This window comes from Aphelocoma coerulescens, chromosome 22 (genome assembly GCF_041296385.1).
Source record: "Aphelocoma coerulescens isolate FSJ_1873_10779 chromosome 22, UR_Acoe_1.0, whole genome shotgun sequence".
Taxonomy (NCBI): Eukaryota; Metazoa; Chordata; class Aves; order Passeriformes; family Corvidae; genus Aphelocoma; species Aphelocoma coerulescens.
Window position 1 is genome coordinate 2,584,343 of NC_091035.1, and position 21,072 is coordinate 2,605,414.

The 21,072-nt window shown below is 41.2% G+C and overlaps 1 protein-coding gene across 4 annotated transcripts in view; it reads right to left on the reverse strand.

Moving 5' to 3' along the window:
- The window catches only part of PPP2R2A (protein phosphatase 2 regulatory subunit Balpha), a 42,110-nt gene that overhangs the window by 6,645 nt on the left and 14,393 nt on the right, over positions 1-21,072 (reverse strand). For all 4 annotated transcript variants that reach the window (XM_069035256.1, XM_069035255.1, XM_069035257.1 and 1 more), the window contains one exon: positions 1,333-1,430. In XM_069035256.1, coding sequence (XP_068891357.1) covers positions 1,333-1,430 — 98 coding nt within the window. The remainder of the gene's footprint in view (positions 1-1,332; positions 1,431-21,072) is intronic.

A 21,072-nucleotide genomic window follows, 5' to 3' on the forward strand; every position in this document is an offset into this window, starting at 1 on the left:
TCACTTCCTGCCTGGCACTGAGCTGATGTCACTGGCTGCCACATTCCAGCCCGGAGGTGGCAGCAGTTTGGCAGTGGGTGAAGCCCCACAGGTTTACACAGCTCTTCACACAGCCCTTGTCAGCGTTTCTCTTCCTGCAGGCGTGGTCTGCAAAGCACTCCAGTGCAGTGTGGCAGAAGGAGGCACAGAAATCCAAATAAAACACTTGTATTTTATACACTTTCACATATAAAACCTGCTCTAGACAGTTGTTTGTTGGAACAACTAACTACCAGTGCATCAGGGAATTAAGCCCCTAAACACAAATCATTCCCTAAACACAGAGAAGCCAAAAAATGCCAAAAATTCTTTGGAATTTCATCTGACAACCCAGGTGGTTCTTCCTACCCCTGGATCCCAGCTCCTAAGGATGTGAGCTGTGGGTTATGCACCAAAAACCAAGGAGACATTTAAACACAGCTCACCTGAGAGCAGGCAAGGGACTGCTGCAGCTTTAAGCTACATTAGAGGATTCTTAAAAGGATCAAGTTACAACTCAAGAATTAAAAAATAATAAAGAAATAAAAAGAAAACAATAAAAAGCCACAAAATACCTCACGAGCTGGTGCCAGACAGCCCCACTAGATGTCCCCACTGACCAAGGGGAGCTGCTGGCACAGGGACGTGCCTCCCTCACAGACCAGCCCCCAGCTCTGGGAACCAGGAATTCCCGAGCTTTGGGAGTTTTACAATGGAAATGGAAGGAAAGACTAGAAAACTAAAAGTGACATTTCTAGGCAGTGAGGTGATATCTCCCTGAAATACATTCTAGCCACAGCCTCACTGTGAGCCTAACTGCAGCTCAGTTGCCCACGCTGACATAGGGGTAGGGTAGAGCCTAAAGACTGAAAAACAAGGAGAAAAGGAACCTCTGCTACAAGAATTCTGTGGTTTTACCTAATTGATACCAGAGTGGAAAAGGACATCTGAGGTCACAGTCACACACTTGCTTAAGGGCAACTTTTAATATCCCCAGCTACAGTGAAATCTGAAATCATCATCACAGCCAGGAAGAGTCACTGTAAAAGAACCAACTTCAGCTCCCTCAAGGGTCTTTCATGTCCCACCCCTTTTTGATTTTCACTTTCAACATTCTTTAGACCACAGCTAAAGAGAGTTTAAAATAATTTCTACTGGTGTCACAAAGTTCTCATTAAATTCAGTTTTGTAATCACTTATCACACACGCATGCACTTTGTGTAAAGGGTTCTATAAAAACATGCTCCTTGTCTTTTAAAGGGGAATGAATAGGAACAGAGAGAACATGTAATAGTGTAATTATGCAGCACTCACCTCCTGCTCCTGCTGAAAGATGACAACTCTCCCTCCCTTGTCTCCTGTTGCTAACAACTCTCCAGAATGGTTAAATTCTACTGTAGAAATTATATCCGCTGCAGAACAACAAAAATAAACCCCACAGATTAGTCATTCTTCTAAATACCGTGGCCAAGAAAGCCATGATAAACTCCTCCCCCCCCCAAAAAACCCACAAAAAAATCCCAAAACAAGAAAAAAAACCTCCAAAACAAAACAACCAAACAAAAAACCAAACATACTTTAGTTAAAGGACATCTGTAAAATGCAAGTAGAAGTTTCTTCCAAAAAATAACAGTAATTTTTTAAGCTATACATTTGAGAAGCAGTTATAGATCACCGTGCCAGAGCTACAAGCTCAGTGTTGTGCATTACTTTGTTCTTACAGGTTTAATATCATCAACTTCTTAGAACTGATTTTTCTACTCTGACTCTACTTTAGATAGTACAGATTGTACCTTCACAGAGAAACTGTGTACCTTTATTTTCTCAATTTTTCCTAATGGATGATTTAGACACAATCATTATCCATATGACCTTCTTTTTCTAAGGACTCAGGACATACTTGACAACTTAAAGGCAAAAGGTATCAGGGAGAAAAGTTCAGACATCAGTGTCTAAGGAATGCAAGGAATAAACAGCTGCAGAAAATTAGGCAAAAACCTCAACAGCCTCCAAAAAACCTGAGTATCTATTCAGGATGAGGAATGTTTACCTTATCACAAGTGTTTTTACAGGGAGTGCTAAAATTAAATTGACACACTGACAAGAATAGTAATCCCTAGTATCAAACTGAGCTGGTCATACAGCAGAAAGGACAAATTACAATTTAAGCTCAAGCCCACCCATTCACATTTCCAAAGGTACAAATGCTCCTTGGACTCCCAAATAGTTGAACATCAGAAGCCAAACCATTCCTGGAACACCAAACTGCAACACAACTCTATAAATCTAATTTTCTGCAGAAGAAACTACCTCAGAGTTTTACATCAAAAGTCTTGAAGCCATTTCACTTACATGCTGTAGATAAACAGTATTTTCTCTGGGATGGTTTCCTTATTCTCCATTGCATTCATAACATTTTAGAGTTAAGAAAAGATCAATACCTGCTTGATTTAGAGCTAAACACCAGCTCCACTGAGTTTTGTATTATACAGCACAAACTGCCCTAGAGATCCCCCCACCAGCCTCCCTGCCATGCTCACCCAGCACTGCTCAAACTGGCTGGAATGCCTCAAAACAGAGTTAAGGACAGAAATACAACCTCAGCCTGTACCTCACTGAACCAGGATCCAGATCCCACAGAGAAAAACTTTAATTCCAGTGCACATCATTGTTAACCCCCACAAGGCAGCAGTTACTTCAGCCAGTCATTCTTGTACTTGTGAACAAGATTAGGTGATTTATCTCACATCTGTAAGGCTTAAGAGGAAAACCACTGAGCTGCAGATATGGTATTTAATAGGTACCTCTCCCAGGTGAACGGGGCATAGAGATAACAAACAATTCATCAAAGTGCAGAAAGAGGGAAGCGCAAACCAAGCAGTCGAATTTTGACTTTTCCACACAATACAAAGCACATTGTCGTACTCCTCCAATAGGAAAACACCTTAAAAAGTCATCAATTAATTGAAGAAAAACACACTAACATCTCTCAGCAGTGAGAAGTACACAGAATACTTACTATTGTGAAAAACACAGACTTAACACTACAAGCTCTGATGGTCTTGAAACTGTAAGACAGTACAGTAAATGATCAGCAGATCCAATGTGTCCATATACGTGGAAAGAGAAGAGCAAAGAAAAAATTGCCTTAGAAATCTCAGACATTGATCTAAGAACAGATGGATAAATTCACCAAAGTACTTATTTGGTGAAAGTCACTGGAAATTTTACAACAGGCAGCAACGACAGCCAGAAAAACCTTTCATTAAGGATAAAAATCTCTATTTTCCTAGGTCTGGTGATGATATATGTTGTATTTACTAATAATACAAATCTCATATATAGCAGAAAGACAACCACTTTTTTGTGACATCCTTGCTTTCTGCATTTATTTTTATTTTCAGGAGAATCCAAGCTTTCCTCCAGCGATCTCCAAGCTGATACAGATCCTGCTTTATCACAGACTCAAGTGCACAAACAAACTTTCAGCACCCACATCCCACACCTCCAAGGAATCCAGCAGGCTCAGGCAGCAGTTACAAGGTACAGAAAACTCTCTAGTGCCTGACACCGTGCAGACCATTCCAAGTACTTGGATCAGTTTTAAATTAAAACCAAATAACCGCTGTGTTCATTAGCAGCAATTGCAACGGAAAGATACTAATTTGTTTTAAAAACTCAAGATACACCAATAAATCCAATGTGCCTTGCACAGTGTAGTCTTGGATTGTTCCCTTTCCACGGGCAAAACAAAATATGCTAAAAATGTGGCAGAAAAAAAGTGATTTTTGCTTAACTAATCCCAAACCAGGGCCGAGATGCAGATATTACAAAGAAATCTGTACTGGAGAGAAAGCAAGCAGTTGTACATTCAAACCCAGTAACTCCCTGTTTGGAATTCCCTATTCCCACACCTTGGTCAAAGGAAGAGCCAGACATCAGGGCACTGGTGCTGACCTGAGTGGATTTAAAGGTGTTGGAGAACTGACAGGGGAAGCAATTCATCCTCCCCAGTGCCCAGATTCGCTTGTGGATTCTCATCTGTGTTAACACCCTGAACATGCCAGAAACATGTATCCATCTTACCCTTCTTTATTCCAATAGTAACTGTAATTCCCTGATGATTTCAGCCCTTCAGCACAGCAGAGCACCCCCAGCCTGTGCTGTTTTCCCCCCTGTCCCTAGGTGAGAGCCTGCAAACACAGAGCTGCTCCCGCTGGCCACATGCTGGGAAATGATCGCTTCCCAGCACCAGGAGCACTCCAGGGTGATATTTAGAGGAGAAGCAGGTGTGTAGTGCCCTAGTGCCACCACACCCATGGCTGCTGGAAATAGGATGCATTTCAGTGCCCTCTTCTTCCTGCACAGTGTCAGAGAGAAATAACCACTGACCCCTTATCTGATACCCAAACCCCTCCTAGGCCATAGCGTTATCTGCTTTCACACAGTACCCTGGAGATCAGATTTGTGTTCTCCTCCCCTCAAGCACTTCAGGACATCTCTGGCACCAAGATATAGGGTGACATTGCCAGTGCTGAGGGTTTCAAACACTACAGGGCAGCATCAATCACATGAGATGAAGACATGATTATGACAAAGAAAAATCAGGACAGCAAGGTACACCTTCATTCCTGCAGGGCACCTGCAATACCTGTACCAAGTGAACCAGGTTTCTGCTTCTTGCATAACTTGGGACAAAGAATTCAGAGGTTATTACATCATTTACAAGTATATCTCTGCATAGATCCATACACCTGTCCTTTAGTTCCACAAAATATCCCTTCACAGACACTTATTGCTGTAGAAACACTTCTGAGACTGCTAAACGCTTTCAAATAATGGTTTTTAGTGACCTGAAAGCAAAGGGGTGGCAGGGTGGGAATCACCTACACAGCCTGAAATCCATTTGTGAGTGAAAATGTTCTGCAGCAGGTTGAGCAAAGCACTATGGAAACACAAAGCTGCTGCACAGTTGTATCCCTGCCTCAGAGAAATAAAACTCTACAGCCAAACCAAGCCACTGATCCCAAAAATCACAAACTAAAGAGAGGTTTTGGTCCCTGACCCATCAGCACATGGAGACACAGCAGAGTCTGCTTTCCCCAGAGCCATCCAAAGCTCCCTATAGCTCTCCCAGATCCAGCATCTACAATCTGGCCAAGCTTTCCTTTCCTTCTGCACATCATCTTTATTTTCACAACCCCCTTTGGGTTTTTTAAGCTTCAATGAGACATCTTCACTTTTCAAGTGCTCCAACAGAAATCAAATCCACCAGCAAGGTCTGGACACTTAACTGGATTCAAGCAGGACTCAATTCTTCCATTGTAGACATGGAGACAGGGACCTGAGGAGCCAAAGGAATCTAAACAAAGTGTCTGCCTTTGGCAGGGAATAGGAAAAGGGTAAAACACATCTCAGAGCTTCAGGTAAGGTTCTGAGGCCACTGGGTCAATGCACTGGAAAGAGAACCTGTTCAAATGAAAAAAGAGGAAGGAAGGAATCCCAACAGATCTCAAATGCCTTTCCCCTGTTAAAAGCAGTGTGTGGAACAAGAAAAACTCAGTGACAAATACTTAAAAACACTTTCACACTTTGGGGGCCTTTCACAGGTTGCAGTGAACGCAGAACCACATGTGCACTGTAAACATCAAGTTTTCTGCAGCTTTAGAGAAAGTATTGTGGTGGAGTTTTACCACTGTCCAAATGACTATGGAAAAAGGGAATAAACCAGCTTCATCAATCCAAACCAGCAAAAGTAAACTGTAGTACAATGACTTCATTCCAGAAGCCCCACTGCAAACCTGAAAAGCAATTCTGTATTAAATTTGTTTCCAATAATAGAAAAAAAGGGATGTTATTAGTAGAGAAGAGGCTATCTATTTTAATGTTCCATGAACTTTATATAAACTCTGATTAGAAAACATGCTTGGTAGGCAAAACATGTCACCTACTCTGCAGCAGCAAGTCAATCATGGCAGGAACAAAGGGAGTCTTTATTTCACCAGACCCAAAAGGTTTCTGTGCAAGTTTCTGGAATCACGTTGATCTGCTGCCTAAGCAGAGAGCAAGTAAATCAGAGTGTTTACACAAGTGGAGCAATCTCCTGATGCTTCCAAGGACTGAACAAAGAATTGTAGCATTTAAAAAGCATTATAAAATTATTTAGAAAGCACTGTTTATACGCTTTCCCAGTGGCTCAAAACACAGTTTCTGGAATTTTCCAAAGGAGCAACTCAAACAAATCTTGTCCATAAAGCAGAGCAAATTATTTACAGGTTGGCACTTCTGTCCTGGGGAGTGAAAACAGAATTCACTGACCTAATGTGGAGACCACTTCCTCAGTTTATCAGCCTGGAAAACCTATTTTCATCAAACTAAACATCAATCAGTCATTCCAAGGATACTTCAGAAACTGTCTTAAAAGGGAAACATTAAGAAACCAACTTTGAGGATTCGTATTAAAATCCAAGGAAGCTCAAACAGCCTCAAACTGAGGAAGCAGCAGAGGAATGGACATCATGAGAGATAAAGACAGTGAAATATTTGAATTTGATGCACAATTGCTGAGTGTACCTGAGCCATTCTTCCTAGAGAGAGAAAGAGTATCTGTCCAGGAGCACCTTCAGACCTTAAGTGTCTGGAAATCACGTGTGGGTTGCTTGGTCGTTTCCAATCCAGGGTGAGGCAAAACCTCCCTGCTTCAAACAACTGAACAGATGCAACTTCCAGAAACTCCACCTCAAGTCACAGCTAATGACAGAAAATTGTGGCTTTTGACAGGACTTTCTTGTTTCCAGTAATGGTTTTGTTTTGGAGTTATGTATCTCATTGTTGGGGAAAAAAAAACAAACAATGAAAGACACTGGATAGAAAACAAAAGCTCTTCCAAGGCTTCAAATACTTTAAGCAGCTCCACAATGCACTGAGACTGAGTCAGCCCACCAACACCCCATGGTCAGTGATTTGGATTTACTACATTTATCCAGAGTCCTGAAATATTGTGTATTTATCTCTGAAGGTAGACAGTGAGGTGTTAATCCCAAAGTGAACAGGAAGGCTGTTTAAGTAAAATTAAGGCAGGGTGACCACACATGTCTGTCTGAAGTGGAGAGCTCCCAACACGGGGTACCACAACTCCGCACCCCAGGACAAGAGTAAAAGAGCAAAATGCCATTCACTGTTTAGTGCTGGTGGTATAAAAGAAAACACCCTCTGCATTCCAGCCTCATCCCTAATTTATGTCTGTGGAGAGGGGGAAGGAAACACAAGGATTCTATGCTCCAAAGTTACCATGACCAGTTTTGCTATTGACTTCATTTCCCTCTTCTTCATTCACTTGCAGGAGTGATTCCCTGCATTCATTCTGTCTCCCTGAAGTGACTAGGCAACAAATCCAAAGGCAGCTGGGAGAAGGCATTCCTACTGTTCAATTTACTGCTTGAGACTCTTTCCAGAAGCCCTTTAAATAGATCTCTTCTCTACTAGAGAGGGCATTAAAAATATATTAATTCCTTAAAATATGAGGACGGGAAGAAATGCACGTAGAAATAAGAGAAACCAGAAAGGGGTTATTGCCCTTGTGGCAAAAATCCTCCCTCTGTGCTGTGCATCTCTGCCAGAGCCAGCTGGTTCCTTGTTCTCTCCCAAGTACCAGCCCTGGAATTCTGCAGCACACAAAGCTGCCCTCCTTCCCAGGGAGGGGAATTTGTCTCATGTCCAACTCGCTTCTCAGTGCCGCTGGCCCTGCCGGGGCAGACACAACACGGGAGCCCAGGATGCAGCTCCAGCAGACAGTAACTAGGCTGGGTCTGCTGGCTTGTGCAAACCTAGGAGCTGTACACAGAGGAAGAAGATTTACAGAGTGTTTCCTGGCCTGCATGTTCACTCCAAGTGAGTGAACTCACTTGAACAGCCCTGGGAGGCTGAAAATGAAGAACACGACCATGATGAAGTCATCATTTCCCTGCTGATGCTAAAAGCATTTAGTGCTTTTTGGGGGAGATGCACTTCAGGGCTGAGACTCTCCCAGTCCTATTTACATCCCTACCTATGTGTAACAAACACAAGACACCACTGTCCAAACAGGGAATACACATAGTACCTCACAGCATAAACTACTCACCTAAGTAAAACAATCAAATATAAGCCTCGTCAAGCAGGCCTAAACCACTGTAACTTCACTCTAATTTCCTAGATTCCTCTATATTCCCTTTTCTTTTATTCACCCTTTCTTCTCCCACTTTGCCAATCTTTGAGAAAAGATACACTAGGTAAGTTCTAGTTCAACAGTGAGTTCACCTTTGGATTACAAAGTCATTATTATTACTACTACACATTTAATTTTTAACTTTTTATTTAGCTCCCTAAAATTAAAGTTTGATACCCCTTGATTAAGCTTTTCCTGTCACTTCTAAGTCACATTAGCATGCCCCATGCCTGCCCTGCTCACTGCGGGCTCCTGGGTAAGCAGGGCTCTGCTCTTGCATGGCAAAGCACAGCTCAGAGTGTGCCACATCCTCCTGAGATCACTCTTTGTGCTGTCAAATCCATGTACCAGCAATGACAGCAAGAACACTCTGTTAATCACCAGTCTTCAGAAGCAGGAGTTGGAATTAAGTCACCTTTTTATAATGAAAGGAGGAACTGGAGGCAAGGGAAAGAACCAATACTCCAAGACTCCATAGGATTTACGTGCATTAGGATGGCTTAGAACTTACAGCTGCATTTGTAACACTTAGATAGCCCAGAGATAATGCAACGCAATACTCAAGTACAAAACAGTGTTATTTAGGTGATTTCATAAATTCATGCAAGTAAGTTTTGTTAAGCCTTGTGACTTCCTAGAAAACACAACAGCAAATTTCCAGCCCCTCCCACTGCAGGACCAGTGGCACCAGCCCTAATCTTGTTGCCATTAGTTTTATGTAAGGCCAGTAATGCTCCTAAATAGCTTTACTGGGCTCAGTGCTCACAGCAGAACAACCCCAAATCCATCTGTCCCACCCACCAGAAGCTGCTCCTCCCTGCAAAGCCAGAGTGAGAGCATGACATGGGAACTGCAGAGAACAGGATTATCACAGAAGTGACTCTCAAAAGCTTCTTTCTACAAGTTGGGATAGGAACAAAGACGTAGATTAAGTGTTTTACAGCTTTACAATAGTAAAGCAGGGAACAGAATCACCATCTGCTAATCTCTATCTGGAACAGCAGCTTCTTATGCATCCAGAAATCTTTATGTGATCTCAAATTAACCGTGGCATCAAAGTAACTTCCTCATTTAAACAGAATTCATAGAAAGCATAATCTATGGTCAACATTACAATCCAGGTTGGAGAGGCAGCAGCACACTGAACATTTTAACTCCTGTGTTTGGCAAACAACTCCTGTGCCTCACTGGGCAACTGCTTCAACATCTCCACTCAGGGCACGTTTCCAGCACCAAATTTACCATTATTTTCCCGCACAGTCCATTTTTGGACCAAGGCAAGAGACTGACAAAGAAATGTGCAAAACCAGCAACTCTCAGAAGTAGCAGAAACCACTACAGGGAACACTTATAATCATCTTCAACAGACACTGCCACCACCTCAAACGTCTGTGAACAATTGCAACACATTTCATTTCTCTTAAACAGTTCGTATTTTGCTAAGCTAACAAGAGTTCACTGAGACTGAGCTGAAGGCATCAGACGAGGAAATTTGCTGTGGGGGAAAGCAAGGAACACACTCAGGAGCAACCACATCTCCAGCTAGCCCAGCTGGATTTGCACAGGCCATCGAGCCCACACCCAAAATGCCATTTAACTGCATTTCTGTGTGCAGAGTCTCCACGAGCTTCCACTTACAACAAGGCCAGAATCTGGCTTTGCTGGACCAGAAAGGAAACTGATTTAATGTTCAGATCACTGGCTTCCTGTCTCCATTTATAGTAGGAAACTCAAGTCTCCAGTACACAGGACTCCAAGACACCTGTGATGGCAGGGAAAAACAGAGATGACAAACAGCAGCAAGTCAAAGCACTCTGAACACAGATGTGTCAGACACTGATGTGTCCCTGCTTCCTACCACTGAAAATGACATAAAATTGCTCTGAAATTTTACCTCTGTGGAAAGAAACCATTCACACTGAAAAGTAATACTGAGTTTTGGGAAGGAACTTCCCAAAACTGATTACACCTTAAATTGATTTAAAATTGTGATCCACTGTATCATGACCACTGTAACCATTGGGCTGTAGGTTTTATTTCTGCTCACTGAGTCTGGCACTGCACTCTGACACTCCTTTCATGCCAACTTCACTGCAAACCTACAGAAGAAAGAAACCCTAAAGGATTAGGATTTGTTAGCAGGAAACAGTCCTCAACTGGCCCCTTGAAACCATTTCATCTGATGAGAGAATTAAATAGTTCTGGGGTTTTTTAACCCCAAATAAGTTTTTAGTAGGAAGTATTTCAAAAATTACTGTGAAAAATCCTCTCCTGTTAAAGGCTGAACAACAGCAGATGTAAGAATGTTCTCTTTATACAAACAAATGCAAAGCTGTTTGGTTTCTGGATAGAAACCATTAACCCTCATCACCCTGATTAATTACTTCCTATTTTTAAACTTTAAGAGATGACTGCAGTTCCTTTCAGAACACACGAACAGGAGACCAAAAGGCAAACTCCCTCCTTCCACCAAGCAAAAGAGTATAAACTGAATCAATTTAGTTCAAAAGATGCTGCAAACCAGAGTTCCCAGTACTTGCCTTGCCCTTAAGCTGGACATGATCTAGTCAGGGGAACAGAGGAAGGCACAGGCACTCTGATAACATACAGAGAAGCAGGAAAATAAATACATTTACAACAGACCAGACAAATAAACACCCCAAAAAACTCTTGCTGACTGGGCTGCCCACACCCAGGCACCGCATATTTAATAGGTAAAGGTTAACTTGGCTCCAGCAGTAGTTGATGTGAAAAATGTAACACCCTGGAATCAGCAAAACAGGAGTTGTGGGCCTCTCTGCAGCTCCCAAGTCCTTTGGGAGCTGCCTCCATCTCTGAGGGTGCATCTTACATGTACACCCAAGGCAATCTACCCTACAGTCCATCCCATCCTGGAATTGAGGGGGTGTGAAGCTTCTTCCAGAGCTCCACAACTCTGGGAGATTGCTGCTGTCTCAGTAACTCCATGTGAACGCTACTGCAAAGTGGTGACCTTACCAGCTCAAGGCAGAGCCATTTTTCAGCTCAACACGAGCTACATCAGCCTGAAAATACTTCAAACTCCATAATAAGGGATTATTTAATACCTGACAAGAATTCCCTGGAGGCTCTAAAGACATCCTCTGCCTGGAAACCACAAACAGCAGTTACAGCACTCTGTGAAAGGCAGCTCAACCTCGAGGTGGGCTGAGGCACCACTCCATTATTTCAATTTGTCCTGATAGTTTCTAGTCTTTGCAAGAGGCCTCCATGCTTTCATCTGAGGAATAAATGTGATCAGGAAAGCAACAACTAAGTCAATTCCCCCTTTTAAATCTTCATTACACAGGTGTAGAGTTTTTCCCCCAAAGAATACCCTAAATAACGTATTCAAACGGGATTCCACCTTATATCATTAGCACTGCAAACATATTTAGGAAGATAACAGAGATACACACATAGGGAACAATTTGCTGGGGACAAAGAGCAAGTGATGAGCATTCAGTTCACATCTCTTAATAGACATGCTTCCCAAACTCAAGTATTCCTTCAAATACGACAGGAAGTGCCTATTTGCTTTTCCTATTCACACTAATTCAGGTCTATTGTTGGCTGAAACAAAGGTCTTTCAACCTGCATCAACTGTTCCCAGGACATTTGACACCAGTTTATTAATATCATAAACAGGAGAGGCCTGAGTGGCAGAAAGCCAGCCCCGCTCCTGGTGCCCAGATGAAGTCGCCTCAGAAAGGAGGGTGAGTGTCTCACAGGTTGTACAACTACAACATTTATCCAGAATCAGGAATGCACAGTTAAAGGTCACAGCTTCTCCTTGAGCCTCTTCTTTGCAGCTACCGCAGTATTACAGAATAATAACGAATTTTTTTCTTTTAAAAGGGCTCAATCTGTCCACAAGCTTTCCTCCTTCCAAGCAGAATTGTTCTGCTTTTAAACAAAAAAGTAATCAACAGTAAAGCCAGCATTTCAGCATTTTTAAATGCCAGGCACCTGTTTGATGGAAAAAGCTTCCATGGGGTTCAGTTTTGTAACATCACAAAATTCAGCTGCTGAGAGCTTCCAGCCCCTGAAGCTTAAATCTATTTTCAGGTGGGGAAGAGGAAAAGAAGAGTGGCCCTCCTACTGAGGATGTGTCACACTCAGTGTTGCATCAATCCCATTTCAATTACAGTAAAAACTCCTCTTCACTCACAGTTTAGGATTACCAAAAAAAGACGAGGAACAGTAGTTATCCAGAGGTTGGGTAACACCATGATTGGAGGCTATGCACCCTTAGCACTCCATGAGGAAGGATGAGTTTGATGTGAAATAGGAAAAAAAATAACAGAAACACAAAATATATAAAATATAAAACCTAAGCAACATTGTGTTAAAAACCTAAATACATTATAATTCTTAATCTACTTTGTTTCAATGCATCATCTGCCACAAAAATCCATCTGACATCCTGGGTACCTGGCCTAGGTTTGCTTGTGCCCTGCTGCCATCACAGGCCACATCAATTACACTTAGACTGGAGAAACTGTGTCCCTGTTTCGACACAAGGCAGCCCAGAATCTCAGGTTTCCATCAAGTGCCACAGAATTTTGGCAGCCAGCAAAGTTTTTAACAGCCCACAAGAGTCATAGAACCAATCCTTCCTTAAATGCACTGAAACAAATGAGCATACACATAATCTTTGGTGCTGCAGCAATAAAACTCTACCTAAAAGCAAATTTCATTTATCCCCAAGTGAAATCTTTGCTAAAAGATAAGAATCTGAAATCTATGGTTTGTTTGAAGGGGGACTGGCAGCATTAGGGTCCTCTGCTTCTACAGTTTCGAGTACAGGTAAAACATTAGGTATTACTACAACATAGAGATATTAGGCTAAATTACACACTAAGCTCTAAGAAAGAGCTTCCTTTCCTTGGAATTTTCCTGTTTCAACCACATATTGTCCTGTTAAAGCAGCTGCACTAAGTGCTACACACAATCCATACCAATTCTAGTTCTTTCAGAAACACTTTCAGCCACCAAAACCTACACTGATTTCTGAGACAAAGATGAGAGAATGGTTTTATATTTGTATTATGTAGAATTTAGTTTGGGAGTTACTCATCATTTCTGTCCTTTGTACAATTGCATACAGATCATACACATCTAATTATAAGGGAACAAAATTAACTCCAGCAGGAACCAACTTCATGCCCTTAATTGCTTCATCTGAGACCCCCTCAGGTGCCTGAACGTTCTGTCACTACCACTCACAAAACTGGGACTTCTTGAGCAATAGGAGGAGAATTGAAACAAAAAACCTTATAAATAACAGATTGGATTATTTCTCCTCTAACACAGCATTCTCCTGGTTTTAATACTCTGGCACATGACTTGTTCCAACATCTTTTCTGCCTGCACAGCTTTAATTTACAACCTATCATTAATAAAGCCACAGCAAAACTGCGTATCTAATTTCCAAGACGGTAACAACTCAATTTTAGTACTGCTGAAGACAAAAATTCATGTTTACTGATTTTCCAGAATAAACTTCATGCTGAAACAGAGAAATTAAATGTCTATTTCTGACATTTGTGAGCTGTAGAAAACATCCCTACTGACCTGGAGATAAAGCACATCCTATGAATCTATAAAGATTGAGGAGACCCCAGCTCCATCTCAAGCCACCACTCCCTGGAAAACCTGTATCCTCAGAGCTCAGTCACAGTTCATCCTCTCAAGGCTCCTCAGGGTTTATCCATAATGCTCACACAAGGGCTCCATAATTCTCCTAAGACATGCTTTGAAATATAAGTTACACAGAGTATAAGGATTCCCCAAAATGCATTAAAAGTATTTGACTGAGTTTTATTGAAGCTTTAAAGCTTTATTTCTTCTCCCTGTGATAAATATGTTGGCGATGTATCTGTTTTACAAACCCAGGCTAATTACCCCTTGGTAGCAGAAGTGCTTTGCTAGAGTGCAGAGCTGCTTTATTTATACTTCCATTTTCTTAGGGAGTTGCTCTCAATGTGCCTACAAGGAATGAAAAAGAATATTCATGAAATAAAAAAAATATGAACAAGCTCAGAAATACCATCTAGGCCTTCAAAAGAAAAGGGGGTCAGCAGTTAAGCTGTTCTTCCAAGCTACAAAGATGGAGAGGGACTATTTACAAGGGCCTTGGAGGGACAGGACAAGAGGGAATGGGTTCAAACTGAGAAAGAGTAGGTGGAGATGGGATATTGGGAAGAAATTCCTCCCTGTGAGGGTGGTGAGGGATTGAATTCCCAGAGAAGCTGTGTCTGTCCCAGTCCTGCAAGTGTCCAAGCACAGGTCAGACAGGGCTTGGAGCAGCCTGGCACAGTGGGAAGTGTCCCTGCCCACAGCAGGGGGTGGCACTGCAGGGGCTTTAAGGTCCCTTCCACCCCAAACCATTGCAGGATTCTGTGAGGCCAGGTTATCCCCAGTTATCAGTACAGAGTCTCAGAGCTCTGTCAGAGCTGATTTCCATTCCACCCCACACCCACAGTGCAGGTGCTCCTTCACCAGAGGTGACTTCAGACATACCCAGGGCTCTGGGTGGTGAAGCCCTCCGAGATCCTTCTGTGACTGCTCAGTGGCCACAGCTGAAGGTTTTTAATAAACATCCAAGAGGAGCAGTAGGTACAGCTGAGAGATTTGCATTGAGAGAACGTCCTAACAAGCTCCTGTGGGGCTGGTTCTCAGTGATCCCATCCTTGCTCTGTCTGACAGCTGATAAACACATCTGCCATCATAACCAGCGGCTGAGGACACTCCAGAGTCTCCACTCAAGAGCAGGGATTTCTCAAATGCCAAAGTTATTTTTGTGCTCTTTGATTGCTTTTAAAAGGGGACTACATCTTTTAAAAAAAAAAAAAAAAGTTTATGAGCAATAGGACCAGCAGAAAATCAGCCCTGTGACCCAGGCAAAACACAGAAGTATTTAGTCACCTCTTTTCTAATTCACAGAATGTTTACAAGTTTCTTCTCAAGACAACAAGTTACTCAAGACAGCTTAGACCAATTAGAACTGAATATTCTATAAAATATTACTGTGTTACTTATTCAAGAGGGTGTTTACTTACACAGCACTGAAAAATACAGCCCATTTCATAGTGCATGTAGTAATTCACATAACAAACATCCAATCAGTAAAAATTCTGGATTGCCTGTTCATGGAAAGAATAAATAATTTTAATTTCAAGTTGTATTTACTTGAACCATAACCTAGTCCTTACCTACTAGCTTTTCTTTAAAAAAAAGCAGAAAGAAAATCTACTTGCTTCTGCTTATATTTATTAATTTTTATTATCCTTTTTTCCTATGCTCAACACAGGTGATTCAAGAGTCCTTGGAACTAATTTGATTGGTAATTATTTATTTTTTAATTCTTGCTGACAGCCCGCACATAACCCTATAGAAAACTCCTCACATCCACCACAATATCTACCCTGAAGTACACACTAATAACAGGCTAAACAGTCCCTCAGCAGACCTTACTTCAGATCTTTTCAGGGTTTGTTTGTGTTCCCAAGTAGTACAGAGCTATTTATGGAAAAATCTCTGCTGGAATCACAGCCAGAATTTCAATAGGCTGCACGGCACAGTGCAGCCAGGGGTTGCTGTTCTGTTTGCAAATAACAATATATTTGGAAATAACATACTGGGCCATTGTTCTACACGTAGAGAAAAGAAGCCTTCAGGCAATGCCTTTCTTGTCACTGAGAAAGCTGCAGACAGAGCTCTGCAATAGCTTCATTTTCTCTTTTTGCTGAAGCCAATCCAAAACACACACTGCAGATTAAAATTTAGTAGTAGTATTATTACAGAAAAATGTAATACTTTGGCAATGCCTTTCAAAATTAGAACTCTGTGACTTGGTGTGCATTCCTGTTGTAGACATAAAAAAAAACAACTCCTCAAAACTATCCTGTGGTTTCAGACTCTTCTCACACATTCTTTGACCAAAGGATTTATTACAGGTGCAAAGCTCAGGCCAAACATTTGGAGGCTTTTAATCTTGATGTGTAGAATGTAGGAGGCTGTTGTGTTCAGACAATGCATGAAGTGCCTCCTTCTAAGCAAGCAAAATGGAATGAGAAATTCCTCTTGCCTACCAGAAAGGCAGGCAGGGAGGGCTGCTCTCCAGCTGGATTTCAGGCAGCCTGCCGGAGAGCACAGGGCCTGTGAAGGTCACAGGTACAACTGAAGTTTCCAGCAGAGATAAATACACAGCTCTATGAAGTGACTGGAGAATCAAAATTTCCAATTACTTCCCTCACTCTGGTCACTCACTCAGCTATCAGTTCCTTCTGACACCTAATGCATCTTTAGTGGCACTCTGAACCTTAAAGAACAGTCCTCCTTTGCTCAGTTGCCTTCCCCCCCCACCACTTGGCAAGTGTTTTCCTGTGTTTCTATTCTGGCCCAAGCATACATGCCTCAGCTTCTTTAAAAAAAATTATTAAACAGAAGCCAATGCTAATTTCTGGCCTGGACTTTGAGATTCCTAACACATGGAATCTTGACAACTCCAAGGCATATTTATAACACATCTTACAATTATATATATAGTCTACTAATCTGAGCAAAATACCAGTCTTTATTTTTAAGTGTTTGTTTTAAATATGTCTATTTATAGATCAGGACCTTTTCCCCAGGTTTTGGAAGAGTTGCATAACAGATACATATAATTTGTTTATGTACGTTGTACATACATTTTATATATAAAAAGGTAGGGAGTATTTTGGTAGTGTTACTGTCCTGCAAGGATATCAAATATCATTACAAAAAACTATCAAAGGCTTTGGAACTTCATTTTAGGAAACACCACCTAGGTCTCACAAGCAGGGAAAATAATGCAGGGAAGGGTTAAAATGACTCCAGAGAAAACAACTGCAGATGATTACTTTCAGTTATCTCCATTTCTTAGTCTTCCATCAGTCTCCCCACCATACCCTGGGATAATTACATTTAAGTTTAAACTTTTAAAGTTGGAAAAAAAGTTAAAGAGTAGTAAGAGCTCTGTAAGAAAATGGACCTCAGACCAAAGACCCTCGTTGGAACAAACATGAATTGGAAGGTGCCAAACAACTTCCAGTTGAATGCAACATAAAAACCCTGGAAAAATAATTTCAGTGTATACATAAACAAGTTTATAGGCACAAAGAGAAGCTTTTCTTGACAACTCCAGAAGGACAGTGAGCAGCAGGAAGGAAATGCAGCACACAACCCTGCCATGGCCTTTTTCTAACACAGACGTGCTCTTAACCAGAGCGGAGCACCTTGCACCAGCACTGCACCAGCACTGCACCAGCACAGAGGCGTGACCTGGTTGCACAGTTGTTGATGCCAATTCAGAAGCAGCAGAATGATGAACATCTTCCAGAAACAGGCAGATGTTTGGTATTCCCAGGCTTGGGATGAGCTTCCCCAGATCACACCAAGCAAAAGCACCCCCAAGCTCCAGGGAGCCAACAACCTCATGTGTAGAATATCCAAGTGATTTTGTTTTGTTTCAAATGCTCTTTGTCTTCCTCCTGCCCTTTCCTCTGAGGCATCTCAATACTGTGAGACACAAATGAGCTGGGTTAAGCACAGCATGTGTCCTGCTGCAGGAACACAACCCTGCTGCCAGCTCCTGCTGCTTTCCAGAGCAGGTTACCACTTCCAGAAGGGTCTGGAATAAGATAAAAGACCCTGGATACTTCTTTAACACACACAAAAAAAGGAGTGTAAGATTTAGCTTAAAACAAACAAACAAACAAAACTAAATCAAATCAGTGACATGAAGCTGTGAGAAGAACTGACCGAGAAAAGGAAGAAGGATTATACAGAAAGTTTTAAACTTTTGGGCAAAAAGCCATTCCTGCCAGTTCCACATTCCAGTACAACAGTTTATGAATGTTTCACTATTACCTCTATAAACAGCGACATTTTCTCACTGCTGGGCTATATAATGAACACTGTAGGCTTCAACTTCAACTGCTGTTTATTCATATTCATCTATGAGAAGAAGTGTCCTCAAATACAAATCTCAGTGCACTGAAAGTAGTTTTCATGTGAAAGGCAGACCATGAACACGCAGGTATCAACTGTAAACATGAAAATGCTGAGAAAGACTGAATTGTTCACAATTCCGTAGTTTCCCATGTTGCCTTAGAACCATTATCAACTCCCCAAGAAAAGCAATCCATCCTTTCACCTCTCATCCCATTCCTGTAGAACCACCACAAACTTTGCTAAGAGTTAGACAAATTAAATCTGGAGAAGCTGATGAGGAATAAAATTAATCCAAAATGAACCGAAGACATGTAATTTTCATTTGGGTCGGTTTCCCCAAGTGACTACCCTGGAGCTCAGCTCAAAGCAGTGACTGGCAGAGGCACCAGGAAGGACCATTTCTCTCAGGAGCAGCAACTACTTGAGTGACAATATAAGTACAAGCAGGCTGGGATGTAATTTGAATTCTAATTCCTCTTCCCACACCAAGGTCACACTTCAAAATAAGTGAAATTGGGTAATTATTAAAAAACAAACCAAGTTTTTCATTATTATCGCCAATATTCCTATATATTATTCCCTACAAAATGCACCAAGAGCAGCACCAGAAAAGTCAGGGGTTTGTTATGCAATGCTACTGGAAAATAGTCCAGGAATTCTCAAATAAGTGTCTTTGAGAGTCATTATATTTTTATGAAAGCCAAAGCTGAAGCTTTATTTCTGTATGTAGTTCTTGTCCACTGAACCAATTCACTTCTAAGTTATGTGAAAATAAAGCAAGACCTTCAGACTATATTTATAAGCACTATACACAAACATAGTTCATGACTTTTAAATCATCATTTAACAGCATAAAGGCCAGCTAAAATCACTGCTTTTAAGGATCAAAGAATGGTCACTGAAACACTTTTTACAGTCATCAGAAAAAAAAGGGAAAATACAGTTACTGGCATTAAACAAACAAGAATATACTAGAAATTACTCAGTATTTTAAATAAGCAACTACAATATGAAGTCTCAATTACCTTAACTGTTCCTGAATACATGCAATTATCTTTTCTCAGGTTCTCAAAACCAGAGAGCCAACTGTGTGTGTTTGGAGATCACATTATTCCCAGAGCATTAATTTAAGAACTGCAATTGAAAATGCAAAGGGAAACACTTCCACACAAAATGCATTCTATATACTTGGGAAAATCAATCTTTCTTACAATACAACTCCTTTAAACCCTCTTTTTCCTGACCCTAAAATTTTCTTCCAAAATTAGATGCAAGCAGAACTGCCTCAGGGGCTTCACATGTGACCTAAATATGCTGGCTCTCTTCATGGTGCTATCACTTGTGGATCGCTGAGAGGAAAATATATTTTGATAAAGAATGGCTGACCAAATTAATAGCTTCTCCTCCAGTGCCTAACAAAAGAGTGGTAAGTTAGAAGAGGGAAAGGAGAAGCTTCCAGCCATTTCTGTTTATCTCACTGAATTACAGTCGTGCAGAGAAGCCTCAAATAATTGTTTTCAGTAATATCAGCTCACAGTAGCAGAACCTGATGGTGGTACTTCATTTTAAAGGCAAATTAACAACCCAAAACCTTCCAGTCACTAAAGACCCAGACAAGAGCACCCTCACGGAACACTGCCTGCTGCCCAGAGCAGTGTCCCACAGCAGGCCTGAGCGGGAAGCCACAAAGTGAACACCACTATTTTCAATTAAGGAAATCCTGCTATATAAAATTATTAATAAGTGCACACACAGAAGGTATCAATACTTCACCTCTTAAGACTCCTTTTTATGCTTTCCCCATTTCCAAAGGCATAGAAGAAGGCAATGGCCTATCTATTTCCAGTTTACTGACACACTGACCCTACAAAAGCAGCATCTGGACCATACAAAAGCAGGTGTATGTTGCAAGAGCATAACTGAGCTGTGGCAATATAACAAAACTATAATTTCATGTGTTCCACTCAAGTTTAAAGCCTGGAAAACTGTCCTGGCATTCTTATTTTGACTGTAAGAACTACCACTGCTTCTTGAAAGATTACTCCAAAATGGTTTGGGATCAATAAATACCTCCTGTATTTATCTGTTTTCATTTTCATTGGAACAGGGTAACTGTTGCCTCTGTTCACATTAACAACCTAAACATCAACCTAAGCCAAGGCTTTTTACTCCTTTCAATCATTTCTCTGAAAGCGCAAACCTCAGTTTTATATGATTACTGAACACTAACTTGTTCAGCTAAACTTTTCACTCCATACTAAAAATACTGTAGACACAGTTATGGTGCTGCATACTACAGAGCATTGAAAACAAGGAAAAAGGCCTGAAAAATACCCTTAAGGAAGTTATTAAAACATCTTACATAATGCAATTATTGTGGGAGCACAGTGCTTCCTACAGATGAAAGGACAAACTGGAGCCTTAACTCGGTACCATCAGTAATTGATGTTTTTGCTGCAAGAGGCACACACAGAGCAGATTTAATTGCACACACACTTTAACAGCAGCTAAAACAAAGGTGGCCTAATTCTACAGCACTTAATGTGAGACAATACATCAGTTTAGGTGAAGAAAAACCCCGAAGAAGGGATCCATTTTTCAAATCATATTAAGACTGATAAGACATGATAAGAGAAGATTACCATTTGTCAGATTATCTTTTTAAAGTGCTTTATAGTAAAGCAATCAGTAATAATCCACCTCCCATTTAAGTGGTATTATTTCCTACAACAACTTCAAAGAAACTGAACTGCAGATATGAACAAGCTGGTTTTACTAACAGACCTCAGAACAACACTGAATAAATCTCATTTCCACAGACTGCTCGTGTGGACACAGCAGAAAACCCA